Source organism: Pieris brassicae, chromosome 4, assembly GCF_905147105.1.
Source record: "Pieris brassicae chromosome 4, ilPieBrab1.1, whole genome shotgun sequence".
In the NCBI taxonomy this organism is placed as follows: Eukaryota; Metazoa; Arthropoda; class Insecta; order Lepidoptera; family Pieridae; genus Pieris; species Pieris brassicae.
The window spans coordinates 2,182,396-2,194,981 of record NC_059668.1 but is presented as its reverse complement, the minus strand read 5'-3'; the positions used below and the strand labels follow the sequence as shown (position 1 = coordinate 2,194,981).

General features: G+C 34.6%; 1 protein-coding gene across 1 annotated transcript; it reads right to left on the bottom strand.

The window, feature by feature from the left end:
• Positions 1–152: 152 nt before the first annotated feature.
• LOC123708708 (carboxylesterase 5A) lies at positions 153–10,229 on the bottom strand. The gene is made up of 12 exons (XM_045659550.1): positions 9,812–10,229; positions 8,214–8,404; positions 7,741–7,805; positions 7,371–7,508; positions 5,518–5,686; positions 4,997–5,121; positions 4,771–4,840; positions 4,172–4,321; positions 2,897–3,121; positions 1,487–1,624; positions 768–1,065; positions 153–419 (listed from the first exon to the last, which is right to left on the bottom strand). The coding sequence occupies exons 1-12, from the start codon at positions 10,000–10,002 to the stop codon at positions 185–187; spliced, it is 1,995 nt and encodes a 664-aa protein (XP_045515506.1). The 5' UTR covers positions 10,003–10,229; the 3' UTR covers positions 153–184.
• Between the last annotated feature and the right edge of the window lie 2,357 nt (positions 10,230–12,586).

The following is a 12,586-nucleotide window of genomic DNA, read 5'->3' as shown; positions in this document are numbered from 1 at the left end:
AGTTTGTGATTTGGTGAGAGAAGTTTTGAATACGATCCAGTAGTTTTTGAGTTTATGTTTGTAACATACAAAAATGTTTTTATAATAGTAGTTATAGATAATATTCAAACTCTCTTGTAAAATAAGGTGAATGATAAACACTACGAAAGCAATTAAAATATCAGACATTTATTAAACTTATACATCATTTAACACCAAAAAGATTAATACTATTAAAAGCATTTCTTGGCCGCTGAGTGTTTGATTTCATTCCTATAAGACCTAAACCATTCACCACAGGAATGTTACCGGTCTTATCGACTTGCATAGCGATAGGCGATATAAGTTTTGGTAATTTGAGGATTTGCTCCAACTGATTTTTACAGATGGCGTCCGTTAATCGATCTGACATTTCGCCCCACAAACCAATTTGACAGAATCTGTAAACAGTGATTGACTTTTATAGTAGGTATTTTATTAGATATTAAAAAGTTAATATTAGTTTAATAAACGGAAATAAAAACTATTATTGTAAATATAAAATACATATTTTTTTTAATTAACGTTATCCGTTGTTTAAAAATGAATTAAGCAGTATTGTAGTGGTAAACATAATTAATAATATAATAAATTCATTAATAATGTCTTTCTTATGGCAAGAAAAAATGAATATCAATACTATGTCAGTTTATGTTAATATAATTATAATCTTATACTCTTTGGCGGGAAACAACTGGCATACATTTCTGACAAATAATGGTCATCATAATTTTAAAAGAAATACAAACCTAAAGTTCTTATCCAAAGTAATCTTTTCACCAATCTTCAAATAATTCTCTCCATCCATTGAATATGGAATAAAACCAAAGAGATTCGCGTCACTCGTTTTATTTTCACTCAAATTACGAGCGAACTTCGCGAAAAGCCCTACAAATGATTTTCGTACTTCTGCATCTGTGTCTGATACTTTTTCATTTAAAGAATTTCCGTCTTTATCCAACGGTTCAAAGAGATAGGCTAGTTCATCGCCGTGTGCTGGGCCTCTGGAATTTTGTTGTACGTTATCTGAAGGCTTGTCAGCATCTTCTACGAAAATAAGTACAAAGTACATGAAAATCATAAACTTATTACGTACAATCAAATATTCTAAATAGGAAAAGGGCGATTATAGTACAGGATACCGTGTCTTTTATATATATCAACATAAAGTTAAAATTCTGCTAATAGGTAATAATATTTCAGACTTGATGGTATTATTAGATTGTATGTATTTATAATTTGTGTGTGCCATTACGTTCAATTAATCTGTAACATCTTTTATGACAGGCTTGAAGGACGTCACACAAACGTCACTGTCAAATATAATTATACAATTTTCCCCCTAATGCCTACTTTTCTTCACGGCGTTGACACAGTTGGTAAGGAAGAGAATCATTACTTAGGTTGAAACAGTTTATGGATTAATGCTGAATTTATGAATTTTTTTTTAAGAAAAATATATACTTACGAGTCAAAGCTATTCCAGGTACAAAGTGGTATCCCTTACTAAGGTTGCCCACATGTTCGAAGCTGTACATCAAGGCCGGAGCGCCGGCACTCCATTCTTTTACGCTCTGATACGCCGGGAAGTTAAATAATGCGTCTCCTATACAGTAATAAATTTAAACGATTATGATATGTGTTAGGTGACAATATGTTTAATATAGAACTATAAATAATTATATGTAGCATAGTAAATGTTCTTTTTATTATACATTGGGATACCTGGCACGAGGCTTATATCATGTCAAGTGATATTGCCACTTACTTACACTGCCAGAATGCTAGCAAGTTGCCGACATTTTAAGAATTGGTACGCTCTTTTCTTGGAGGACCCTAAGTCGAATTGATTCGGAACTACTTTAGGGGGCAGCTCGTTCCACATAGTGATGTGCAAGGCAAAGGTTATTACAGCAAAATTATGTTTATTTAAAATTACCATGGAATATGTAAATCGTAATGTTACGGTCGAAAACCGGGTAGCTAGACCCGGAATAGATAGGAATATTATTAAATTGTATTAAATTGCCATCTCATAAATATATTCATAACAAAAAATGGTTATGACAGAATTGAACTAATGCTATAGCTTGTTAAAATCTATAGATCTAGATCTCATCTTTTGATTTAGTTATCGAATTTTTACCTGCGTGCAGGTAGTCGAGTAACCCCAATTGTAGTCATCCTTCCTTATTCCATTTATATATGAGGGGATTCAGGGATAAAAGGGACAGAAGAGCTTACTTTAGGATTTTTTAAGTCTAAAAAACTAGGTAAGGTAACATTAAATATTATTAATCTTGTATTTTAACATGTTAAACTTCAGGTTTCATAATCGGTCGGTTTTTGACTGGACAGGTGATGTGCCAATCGCAATCTAGACACTAGTAAGCGATTAGGACATCTGCACCGAATGGCGGACGACAGAACCCCAAGGTTAAACCCCCCCTTACGAAACTCACAATCTGGTGGCCAGAGAAAACCCGATAGACCGAGGCTGTCCAACTACACATCACCAATGAGATGTAGTTGTGAAGGACCTCGAAAGAATAGGGTTTCGAAGTTGGAGGCAAGAACCACTAAATAGATTGCGATGGCGAAATATACTTGAGAGGGCTAAGGCCCACAAGAGGATAGCCATTGATGATTATGATGGTGAAACATTAAAATGAATGTCAAACAAACTTGAGCCAATGTTTGCTTCGTCATCGACCATCGGGCGTGCGGCCTAACAGTAAATCACTAACCCATGACTGATGGAATGGTTAGTTCCCTTTGCTAGTTAAGTTGAAAGTTTTTTTAATTACCGACCATATTAATACAACTCGTTATTACTACGAGCCGTAAAACCACGATATCACTGTAAAAAGTATCTCACCCGTGGCTTCAGCAATCTGCGCTAAACCATCCACTGCTTTCATCGAATTATCAAATATGGCCTGATAATAATCCAAAAGAGGAATTGCCTTTTGTACGCCTGGAATTTTTATCGGAGCCAAACCCTGGACAGTCAGAACTGACTTCTTGAGACCACCGATTACGTCTTTCTTAATAAAATCTTGAACAGCCTCCAACTGGTCGCTGAGGAATTTACCATACTTTCCTGAAATGTAATTATCATGATTTGTTAATTATGCCAAGAGAGCAGGGATATTTTGTAATACCAATTATTTGAATTTACTTGTGATTATTTTATTCTGATTTAAACTAACAGAGTGGTTGTATTCAATATGAAAATCAATAATTTAATCTAAAACAACAAAATCCAAAATTACTTTCAAGAGAAATTATATTAATTGAAATCTATCGTTGCATAAAAGTTTTCCATTTCCTATTGTTATTTCAATGGGTACCTTATCTATCTATTAACACTTACATAATACAATTGACATAATTAAAGAAAAAGGAGGAAAACTGGCGGCCTTATCGCTTTCGAGCAATCTCATGCAGGCAATCACTAAGAGAAAAGAAAAAAATACATAAGGCAAGAAGTGCGAAAATATATAAGGCATATAGTTATTTAGACAAAATTAATGGAAAACAAAGCATGTAAACGTTGATCAGGACAATTTTTAAAAAAAGGAAACACGAAAAATATAATGTGCATATGAATCACGATAATTTTAGATCAGTTTCACATCAGTTAGTACGAATGTTAGTCGTTAGTAGTATTTCATATTTACAATGATTTAGTAGATGTAAATACACACGACAATTTACGGTACGGTAACAGTGATTCTTAATTGTCCGTTGTGTCTGTTATCTGTGAACAATGTTGTATTGCAAGTGTGCAATGCGCAGAGGCGATGAGAGAGAAACTGATCATGGTTGGTAACAAGGAAGGCGTGATCACGGAGGATCACGTGGCCGTTCACCAACCATTTGGACCGATCAAGTGAACTACTCAAAACTGTTATAAGAGAGGCACTGGATAGAAACCTGTGGAAACGCATAGTCAGCTCTAGATGCTTCCTTGCTGACCACGACCCTCAGACATGAGCTGCCGATGAAAGAGATAGATATAAATGTAAATAGATTGGAGCTATAATTGTAGCTTATTTCGTTGAATTAATAAATAAATAAATGCATCGTGTATATGGTCGTTATTCATTACCTACATAGGTAATATAATAAACAAAATGGAAATGCTCACCAAAAACTGCTCGCGATGTTTCCGCTGAGGTGACACCAGTAAGCATAGGTCCCAGCTGATGCTTCTTCTTGATTGAGTCACTGGGTTCCTCTGCTATAAGTGGAGGTAGACCTCGAAGATCATCAGCGCCTTCTACGCGTACACCAACACCTGGATGAGACCAAGATCCTGAACTTTTAAAATCCACCTCTCAAGTTCAAGTTGTCACAGATTTTTATATAGAAATATATATTAGTCAGTATAATGGATTTGTTAAATACTCTTTGAATCAAACCTCCTTTGAATATTGTTTAAGTAGCAATTCTTTCAGTGACAGTCTGAAATTTTAATTATTTGGCTTTTAAATTTCGAACAAATCTTATTTAAATGCTAAAGGTTTCTTGTATCTATTAGTCTTAATACTTGTATTATTCTTATTAAGAGGAAGTTTCTTTAGAATAATATAAATAAAGAAATCAAATAAAATAAGCTTTATTGCTGTACTTGTCTAGGGTATTTTTTACAGTATTTTATATTTTTTTACTAATATTAGCGCTAATCCACTTGACTGAACAAAGAGCTTCTCCTAAGGTGTAAATACATACGATATTAAGTCTTACCTGAATGGCCTCCAATTTCATTTAAAAATGCTTTAGTGTCAACCATTTCCCCTGTAATGGCTCGATCGGCCTGAAAATGGCAGTTGCATTAAACAGAGACTCATATTTTTAATAATATAATATATATAACCGGCTAATTTGTTTTTGTTATACTTTTTTTTTGTAAGATTGATAAATATTTTAATGTAATAATTGTTTTTAAAAATATGTCTATGAAAATTATTACCTGTATAATTTTTTCAGCTGGCAACTTCCTGAGGCAGCGTAAAAGTCTTTCCGCTGGCTCTTTGGGACATCCAGTATGGCCTGCCAGTTCTTCCGCGTGTTTCTTTGGATTCGACTCCACTGCTCCTATTATACAAACTTGTTATACAACAAGCCATAATTTTATGCGAATATTAGGGGCTTAGGAGATATTCCTACATTTAGTCATTTATAGGTTCAACCCATGGCAATCCCAAATCCATGGAAATGGTAAAATAACCTTGATTTGTCATTTATTTGTTATACTTTCCAATTTGTTATAATTTTAATATAATATTGACCACAACATTAAAAAGTTTAATAAAACTGCACCGAAATTCTATAACTCCGAAAAGCGTTAGCGATTGCGATCACGACTTCAATATTGAATTCAATATGGATCAGTATCGCTATCCCTATTGGAAGTTACAGAGGACGAGCCCTGGTATAAATAAACTTACGACAAATTAAAAAAAACTTGGTTACTGCTTACTATAAACCTACCTGGTGACAAAGGAGCACCGGAAAGGGCAGCAACGCCAGTGGCAGTGCGACCTTCACGTGGTGTTTCACCAGATAAACCCATCAGGGATGCTGTTCTACCACCAGAACCTTGTCCCATTACCACGACACGAGACTTGTCACCCCCAAAGAATTCGATGTAGTCATTTATCTTAAATTAATTAAATCATTATTGTTAAAGCTTAAAAATGAGTTATCTATAATTTTTATAACATAGCTTGAGATTTTATTGCTACTACTTTGGTACTAAGATATGTGCGGAAAGACCGTCTTATTCTAATTTTTTTTTAATATTTCGTATAACAATTGACAACATTGAAAAGGGATCTAGTTACTTATAGCTGAGTTAGGTGTAGACAAAGAATACAATTTCCATATAAGTAGTGGTTTATCTTCCGGAGCCCGGTTGGTCGTAAACTTAGATTAGTTCTGTCTGTCCATTTGTTTTAAAGTCACTTTTTTGCACATACAACAAGTCTTCAAGAATATATAGACAAGTCAAAATATTATTGAAGCTAGAACAGAGAAAAAACTTAGAAAATGATAATAGTAACTCTTCCTGTAATCAGATGGGCGATCTGAAAAAATATCAAGATTGCACAGTCTAGACATTATATTTAGTGCAGCGTAGAACTCCATATTAGAATAAGATTAATATTTCTCCCCACACGCTTAACTATATCGCATTCGAATAACCCAAGTTAATAAACTTTTACTATGTTTAATCTTATAAATAACTAATAACTTAGCTTAATATTAGCAACTTAGCGCAAACTATGACTCCCTTACGTCAAATTCACTTATGACATACGGGAACTCGTTTACTACGTTCGCACGAATTCAAGTGTTTTTTTTATATACATGTCGGAGAAAGAATATTTTAAAATTCCCGCCACTCTGAAGTTAGTCGTAGAATGCGGTGTGGTAAGGTAAGGTAGACTGTCAAAGTTGACAATTGACAATGCCTAGTTTTTGTGATCTACCAAATGTCAGTGGCGCGACTGTTTCGTGGCAGTAAGTGAATTCTTTAGTCACTTGAGTTTCGAATGTCGCCTGCACCGGACGTGCGCACTGACTGTGTTATAATGTCGGACGACGGTAGTCACACCAATTTTGCAATTATTAATCGCGTTGAATCTGCGACATACATGAGGCCATTCAAGTATCACTATAGGGAAATAGGATTGATTTTCTTAATTGGTGATTACGTCAACAGTAATTTTTTTACTTTTTTAACCATATTACCACATGTAAACGCAATTTCGACGATTCCTACAAAATTTAATACGTTTATGTACTATAATTTTTGAGAGCTTTGCTTAATTTTGGAGCAGTGTTGGCCTAGTGGCTTCAGCGTGCGACTCTCATCCCTGAGGTCGTAGGTTGATCCCCGGCTGTGCACCAATGGATTTTCTTTCTATATGTGCATTTAACATTAGCTCGAACGGTGAAGGAAAACATCGTGAGGAAACCGGCTTGCGTTAGATCCAAAAAGTTGACGGCGTGCGTCAGGCACAGAAGGCTGATCACCTACTTGCCTATTAGCTTAACAAATGATCATGAAACAGATACAAAAATCTGAGGCCAAGACCTAAAAAGGTTGTAGCGCCATTGACTTTTGCTTAATTAGGCTGACTAGAGGACGAGGCGAAGATAAATTGCAGTAAAACCGCTTACGTAATACTTAACAGATGACTAAACCCATGACTAAACAGGCGAATGGCCACAATTCCTCCTGATGTTAAGTGAGATGTGGCCTATTAGAGGGCCCGATTAGGTAATTCCTGGTTAATCGGCGCTTGAGTCGTAGCAAAAAAATCCTATCAATTTCTCACCCAAGTCATTGCGGCCCGAAGGTCAAAGAGGCCAGTGTTCCCCGATGCGTCTTTTTGACCGGTACTTAGATATCCGAGTGATCCTAAACGATATTGCGCGGTCACTAAAATTGTGTCTTGTTGAGCGAAATGTTGACCCTGCGAAAAAGATGCAAAGTTTAAGGATTAATATTTTACAAAAAAACTTATCAATAAATAATATAAAATATTTAAATTCGCTAAATAATGAAAACGAATTGAAATTCCTAGGATTTTAAGGGTGTTAATTTTAATCGGTTAAAAACAACCAGAAAAATAACAATTCAACATGTTTTACGGGATTCAAATCTATGCCTAATAAATCGAAAATTGAAATTCCAAAAACACTTACACCATATGCTGCAATCGATCCAGATCTGTAATTACCTCCATGGATGAAAAATATAACAGGAGAACCTGCAAAGTAATCAAACTTTTTACTCAAGCCGACACGAAAATCAAAATATACTTTATTCATGTAGGTACACTTATGAACGTCAGTAAAAAATTATGGTCCAAACAATACATTTACTGCCAGTTCACAAATCAAGGGCGTAGAACGTAAGAGAAGAACTGGCTCACTGAAGGCTGAAGTCGGCACTGTAGCCTACTCGTTTTTTGTTTTGTTCGATAAAAAAACCTTCAATCAAAACAGACAAACAATGACTCCGGTAGACCCTGGTACTCCGATGAGCGGTTAAGATCAGATGTATGGATATTGATTTCAAATATTGTATACGGTACTGTAACCTCGGAACATAGGACATAAACACTGTCCGTGTTTGTTGATAGTGCTTGAGGGAAACCTAAATGTATTTTCGTCACCTCTTTCCTCTCCTGGCATTTTAGGAGAAAATACGTTAAGGCAGAGGCAGTCTTCGTCCCCAATGATGCCCGATCCCATTGGGTTAGGCTGGACGCATGGGGGACAATGTCTGGTTGCATTGATTTCACCCGCTAAGTATCGCCGAACTGGCCGCTGGAACCGTCTAGGACCAATTGGTGGTTCGACGTACCTATAAATTTCATGCTCGTAGTAGTATTAGGCCAAACATGTCACGAGGCACAAAATGGCTATCACGATGGATAAATGAAAGTTTACACCACCAAGACGACCCAAAGACTGAAACCATTACTTATAGACTTCATTCTTCAATATTTTTCAATCCAAAATTAAACTAAATAAGAACGCTAAACGAAATCAAAACATTTATTGTGTGTATTCTTACGGAAGTTATTATCAGTGAGTACATCCGTTTATAAAGCTATTATTAAGTTTAATCAGGAATTTATTAAATTAAATTAATGTTCATTCTGTATAGTCTTCATAGAGATATGATTATGCGCCTTCCAAATTGCTGACAACGTTTGGGTGTGCTAGTTAACATATACGGACGCATGTACTGATTTAGTAAATAAAATTTATAATAGTAGAGGTATATCAAGTCAGCTATATAATAAACTTAATCCTTTATATAAACCCTAAGTTATTAAACGTAATTAAATAATTACCAAATGGCTTTGTGCACGAAACTATGAAGAAACTGAATTACTAGTCCGTCATCAGTTACCAAACATTATCCCAGTCATTTAATTCTGGTGTGGACCAACGTTTCAACTATGTCAAACCTGTATCATTATTTTAGTAAATCTCAGTTTTCTATTTTTATTTTTACAAAATATTTCGAGTTTATTTAAAAATTTATTTATTTATTTACACTTCGTTACACTACAATATAAAAAAATTGAACATAATTAAATCATAAGGAGGGTAACTGGCGGCCTTATCGCTTTCGAGCGATCTCTTCCAGGCAACCAATGTATGTAAAGAAAAAATAAAAATGTATTAAATTACATAAGAAAGGCAAGTAGTGCAAAATACATGTTATACAGATTTATTAAGACAAAACTAAACAGGAACAAAAAAAAACAAACTAAACTAAAAAGATGATACATTAAAAATAGAAATTTATTCGGAAATACGATCAGTTATTCTGTGAGTTCATATAATTAGCATAACACTATTGTTATTTTTTATTTGAGTTAAAAAAGTTTAACTAATTTGCCCTCCCAAAAGTTCAACAGTTCAAACAGAACTTGTTTTTCTTGAATTAACATTTTGTAAAGACAGACATTTTATTATGGTTTTCGCACCTGCAAGAGGGGTGTAAGTTCGAAGAGTCTGTTAATCCTGCCCGACTCGGTTTGTTATAATAAATGTTTTGCTTGAATGAAATAGCGGTAGGAAGTATATAACTGTCAAATCATTAACTTTAAAAAACATTTTGTTCATTAAATTATGATGTTTTTATTTGTTTAAATATCAGAATTATATAAAATATTTACGATATTATATAATTATTGCCTATATAAATTCACATAACTATATAAATGTATGATTAATTTTTAAAACCAGGTATTACCTGATACCAGCGAACGTGTAGTATCCTCTCTCTTCATCCCTCAAACCTTCAAGCCGGCAACTATATCCGTGCTTCTGTGTGAAAACCACTGCAGCATCAGGTTCTGGTGGGGCAGCAGGCGCACCGCCCACCACTGCCTGCGCCGGAGCAATTAACCCAATACACGCCAACACGATCCAAAACCACGCCATCACTAACCACTCGTCTAGTCATAACTCTTATCCTGACATCCCACGCTAATCAGGTTCTCAAATTATTACATATGTATATCAAAAAATTAAATGACCGCATTTCAATTTTTCGAGTTTTATAACCGCTCCAATTCTCGGGCGTATTTAGCAATGAATGATACACCCTTGGTGATGTTTGTGATTCCCTTAACATTCGATTAAGGGATTTCTATAAAGCTAAGACAATGACTTTATTTCCACCTCATCATAATATTAACACTAATTATTAATATTAAGTTTTATGGTTATATATATATAATAGTTTTGTATCGTGCAGTCTAGCCATTATATATGCCTTGAAATGTTTAAGCTATGGAGTTTAATTCTCATTGTATTAAGAAAATCCATATCACAAAATCAACTGTCGTCAAAAAATAAATTTAAATCACGTACATTAAAGTAATACTGCTTGCTGAGGCCTATTAATATATAAACAATCGTAGTGGGGCCTAGTAACTCTCGGGAGTTTGTCAACATCCACGACTGTTTTAAAGTAAAGTGGAAACAAACCGTGCTCCATGGGGTATCAAATTATTTCAGTATAATTAGTATTATTATTATTTTCTTAAGTATCCATTATGACTCATTTGTTATGATAGGTTATAATAATAACAAATTTTGAACAATGCACAAAATTCTTTGATGTCGCCGTGCGGCCCTTTTTCACTAAGTCTATGTGTACATTACATTACTATACGTTTTATATACGTATGTTTAGATGTATAACTAACTCTATGTAAGACTTTTGCAAATCTAAATTATACATTTTCATTGACACTATGTCTTGTTGTAGTTGAATACATACGATCAATTCGGGGTAAACCATTAATTAAATATGAAGGTTATACATATCATCTTACTTCGAAGGTCGGTTCGAAAGCAATCTGGCATTGTTCAACACACAACAATAGAGGCTGCAATACAACAATTGTTATGGTCAATGGACTGATTATATCAATGACTGGACCCCACACTCAATTACCGCCAAATCAGAGCAAACAACTTTAGACTAATTAGATCGATCTACCTCTCTTATTCATAAGCTGATGCCCAATGTTTGCCCTTATCACTCTTGTATGTGACAAAACATTGAAGCTACACATATATTTATGGATAAGACCTTAATAATACGTTATTTTATCTATATATATAAAAATTAATCCCTATTTCTCTTGGTCACGGCATCACGTGTGAACAGCTGGACCTATTTCCCTAATTATTTTTTGTTGTGTTTGTTATTGTCAGGAGAAGGATCTTATGAAAGAAAAAATTACGCGGCAAATTAGAAAGGTTATGAATACTTTTGTTACGATAGCAAATTTGTTTTAACAATTCCGACAGTTTTCAAGTTACCTTGTGGCGTTTGACATAACGTAAGAAAAATGACTTTCGTTAGTTTAGTTCTTCTTCAACTTCATCAACTACTTCTTCTAACACTAATAATTGAACAGTTTTAAAACAATTTCTAAACTTCTTTCTTGAAAGCATTGTCACTGTAGTGTTACCGATCTAACAGCTTTGAATGACTGGAATAATGTGGACGTTCCAGTCCAGTGCTGAACTGGAATGACTCACTGGATTACTGGACTGGAATAATGTGAACCGAGCATTATCCCTAAGGTCGTAGGTTTGAACCCCGGTGTTGCACCAATGGACTTTATGTATATGTGCGCATTTAATTAAACTGTTGACATTTCATTTAATCTGAATTACTTATTAATTTTCATATATTAATTATATAGTGTAATACTTATATAAATTTGTTAACTGTAGAATTACGAAATAAATAAATAACTTTCAAGTGCTAATGTCATTTTAAAATGTCTTCGATGTGTTAACTATGTACTGTTTTTGCGAATATTTAAAAAAAAAAATAGCTTAATTTTTTACTCAATTAGGCAGACATGTCATCCATATTTGGCTTCACCGTAGGTGCACGTGCAAATCGCGCACATAGAAAGATAATTCCAATGGTGCACAGGCGTGATTCGCATGACCACAAGAATGAGAGTCGCACGCGTATTCGCCTCTCGCCACGGCCTATCGAAATTAGCGGTTGTATTTTTTTTTTCAAAAATATTTTTTTTCTCATTACTCCGCTCAGTGGATGGCGGTAGCATAGGCGTTGGCATTTTTGCAAGAGTGCTAAATGTTAACACGCACTCGAGCCTGCACTACTCGTCTTCTGATGCCGAGCAATACTGTATGAACAATGCAACACAACGCAATTAAACAATGGCATGAACAATGGCAGTTCGGGAACCCTTTCTACATACAACCGATTCACTGAGTACTTCCATGCTCACTTCCCTGTCCTACAGGACAGCCCGTCTTATCCTTTAATTATGTAAAATATTTTGGTAAGGAACCGCTAAAAACTACACTATATACGGAAAGTAAAACAACGATGGTAACACTGCTACACAAAATCATTCATAGAATTTTGAACCTTATCTGATTATGTTAAAGATTAAATTTAAACAAGCGTAGTGATATTTTCCCCGCATATATCTTTCTCTTTCTTTTATCGGAGCATTCAAAGTAA

Bases quoted from the DNA above. Each gene is read 5' to 3' on its own strand.
- LOC123708708 (XM_045659550.1), bottom strand. From the start codon at position 10,002: ATGGCGTGGTTTTGGATCGTGTTGGCGTGTATTGGGTTAATTGCTCCG. The intron at 8,405-9,811 runs GTAATACCTGGT...TGAAATTTATAG, and splicing joins TACACGTTCGCTGGTATCAG to GTACGTCGAACCACCAATTG. The intron at 5,122-5,517 runs GTAGGTTTATAG...TTTGTATAATAG, and splicing joins CGGTGCTCCTTTGTCACCAG to GAGCAGTGGAGTCGAATCCA.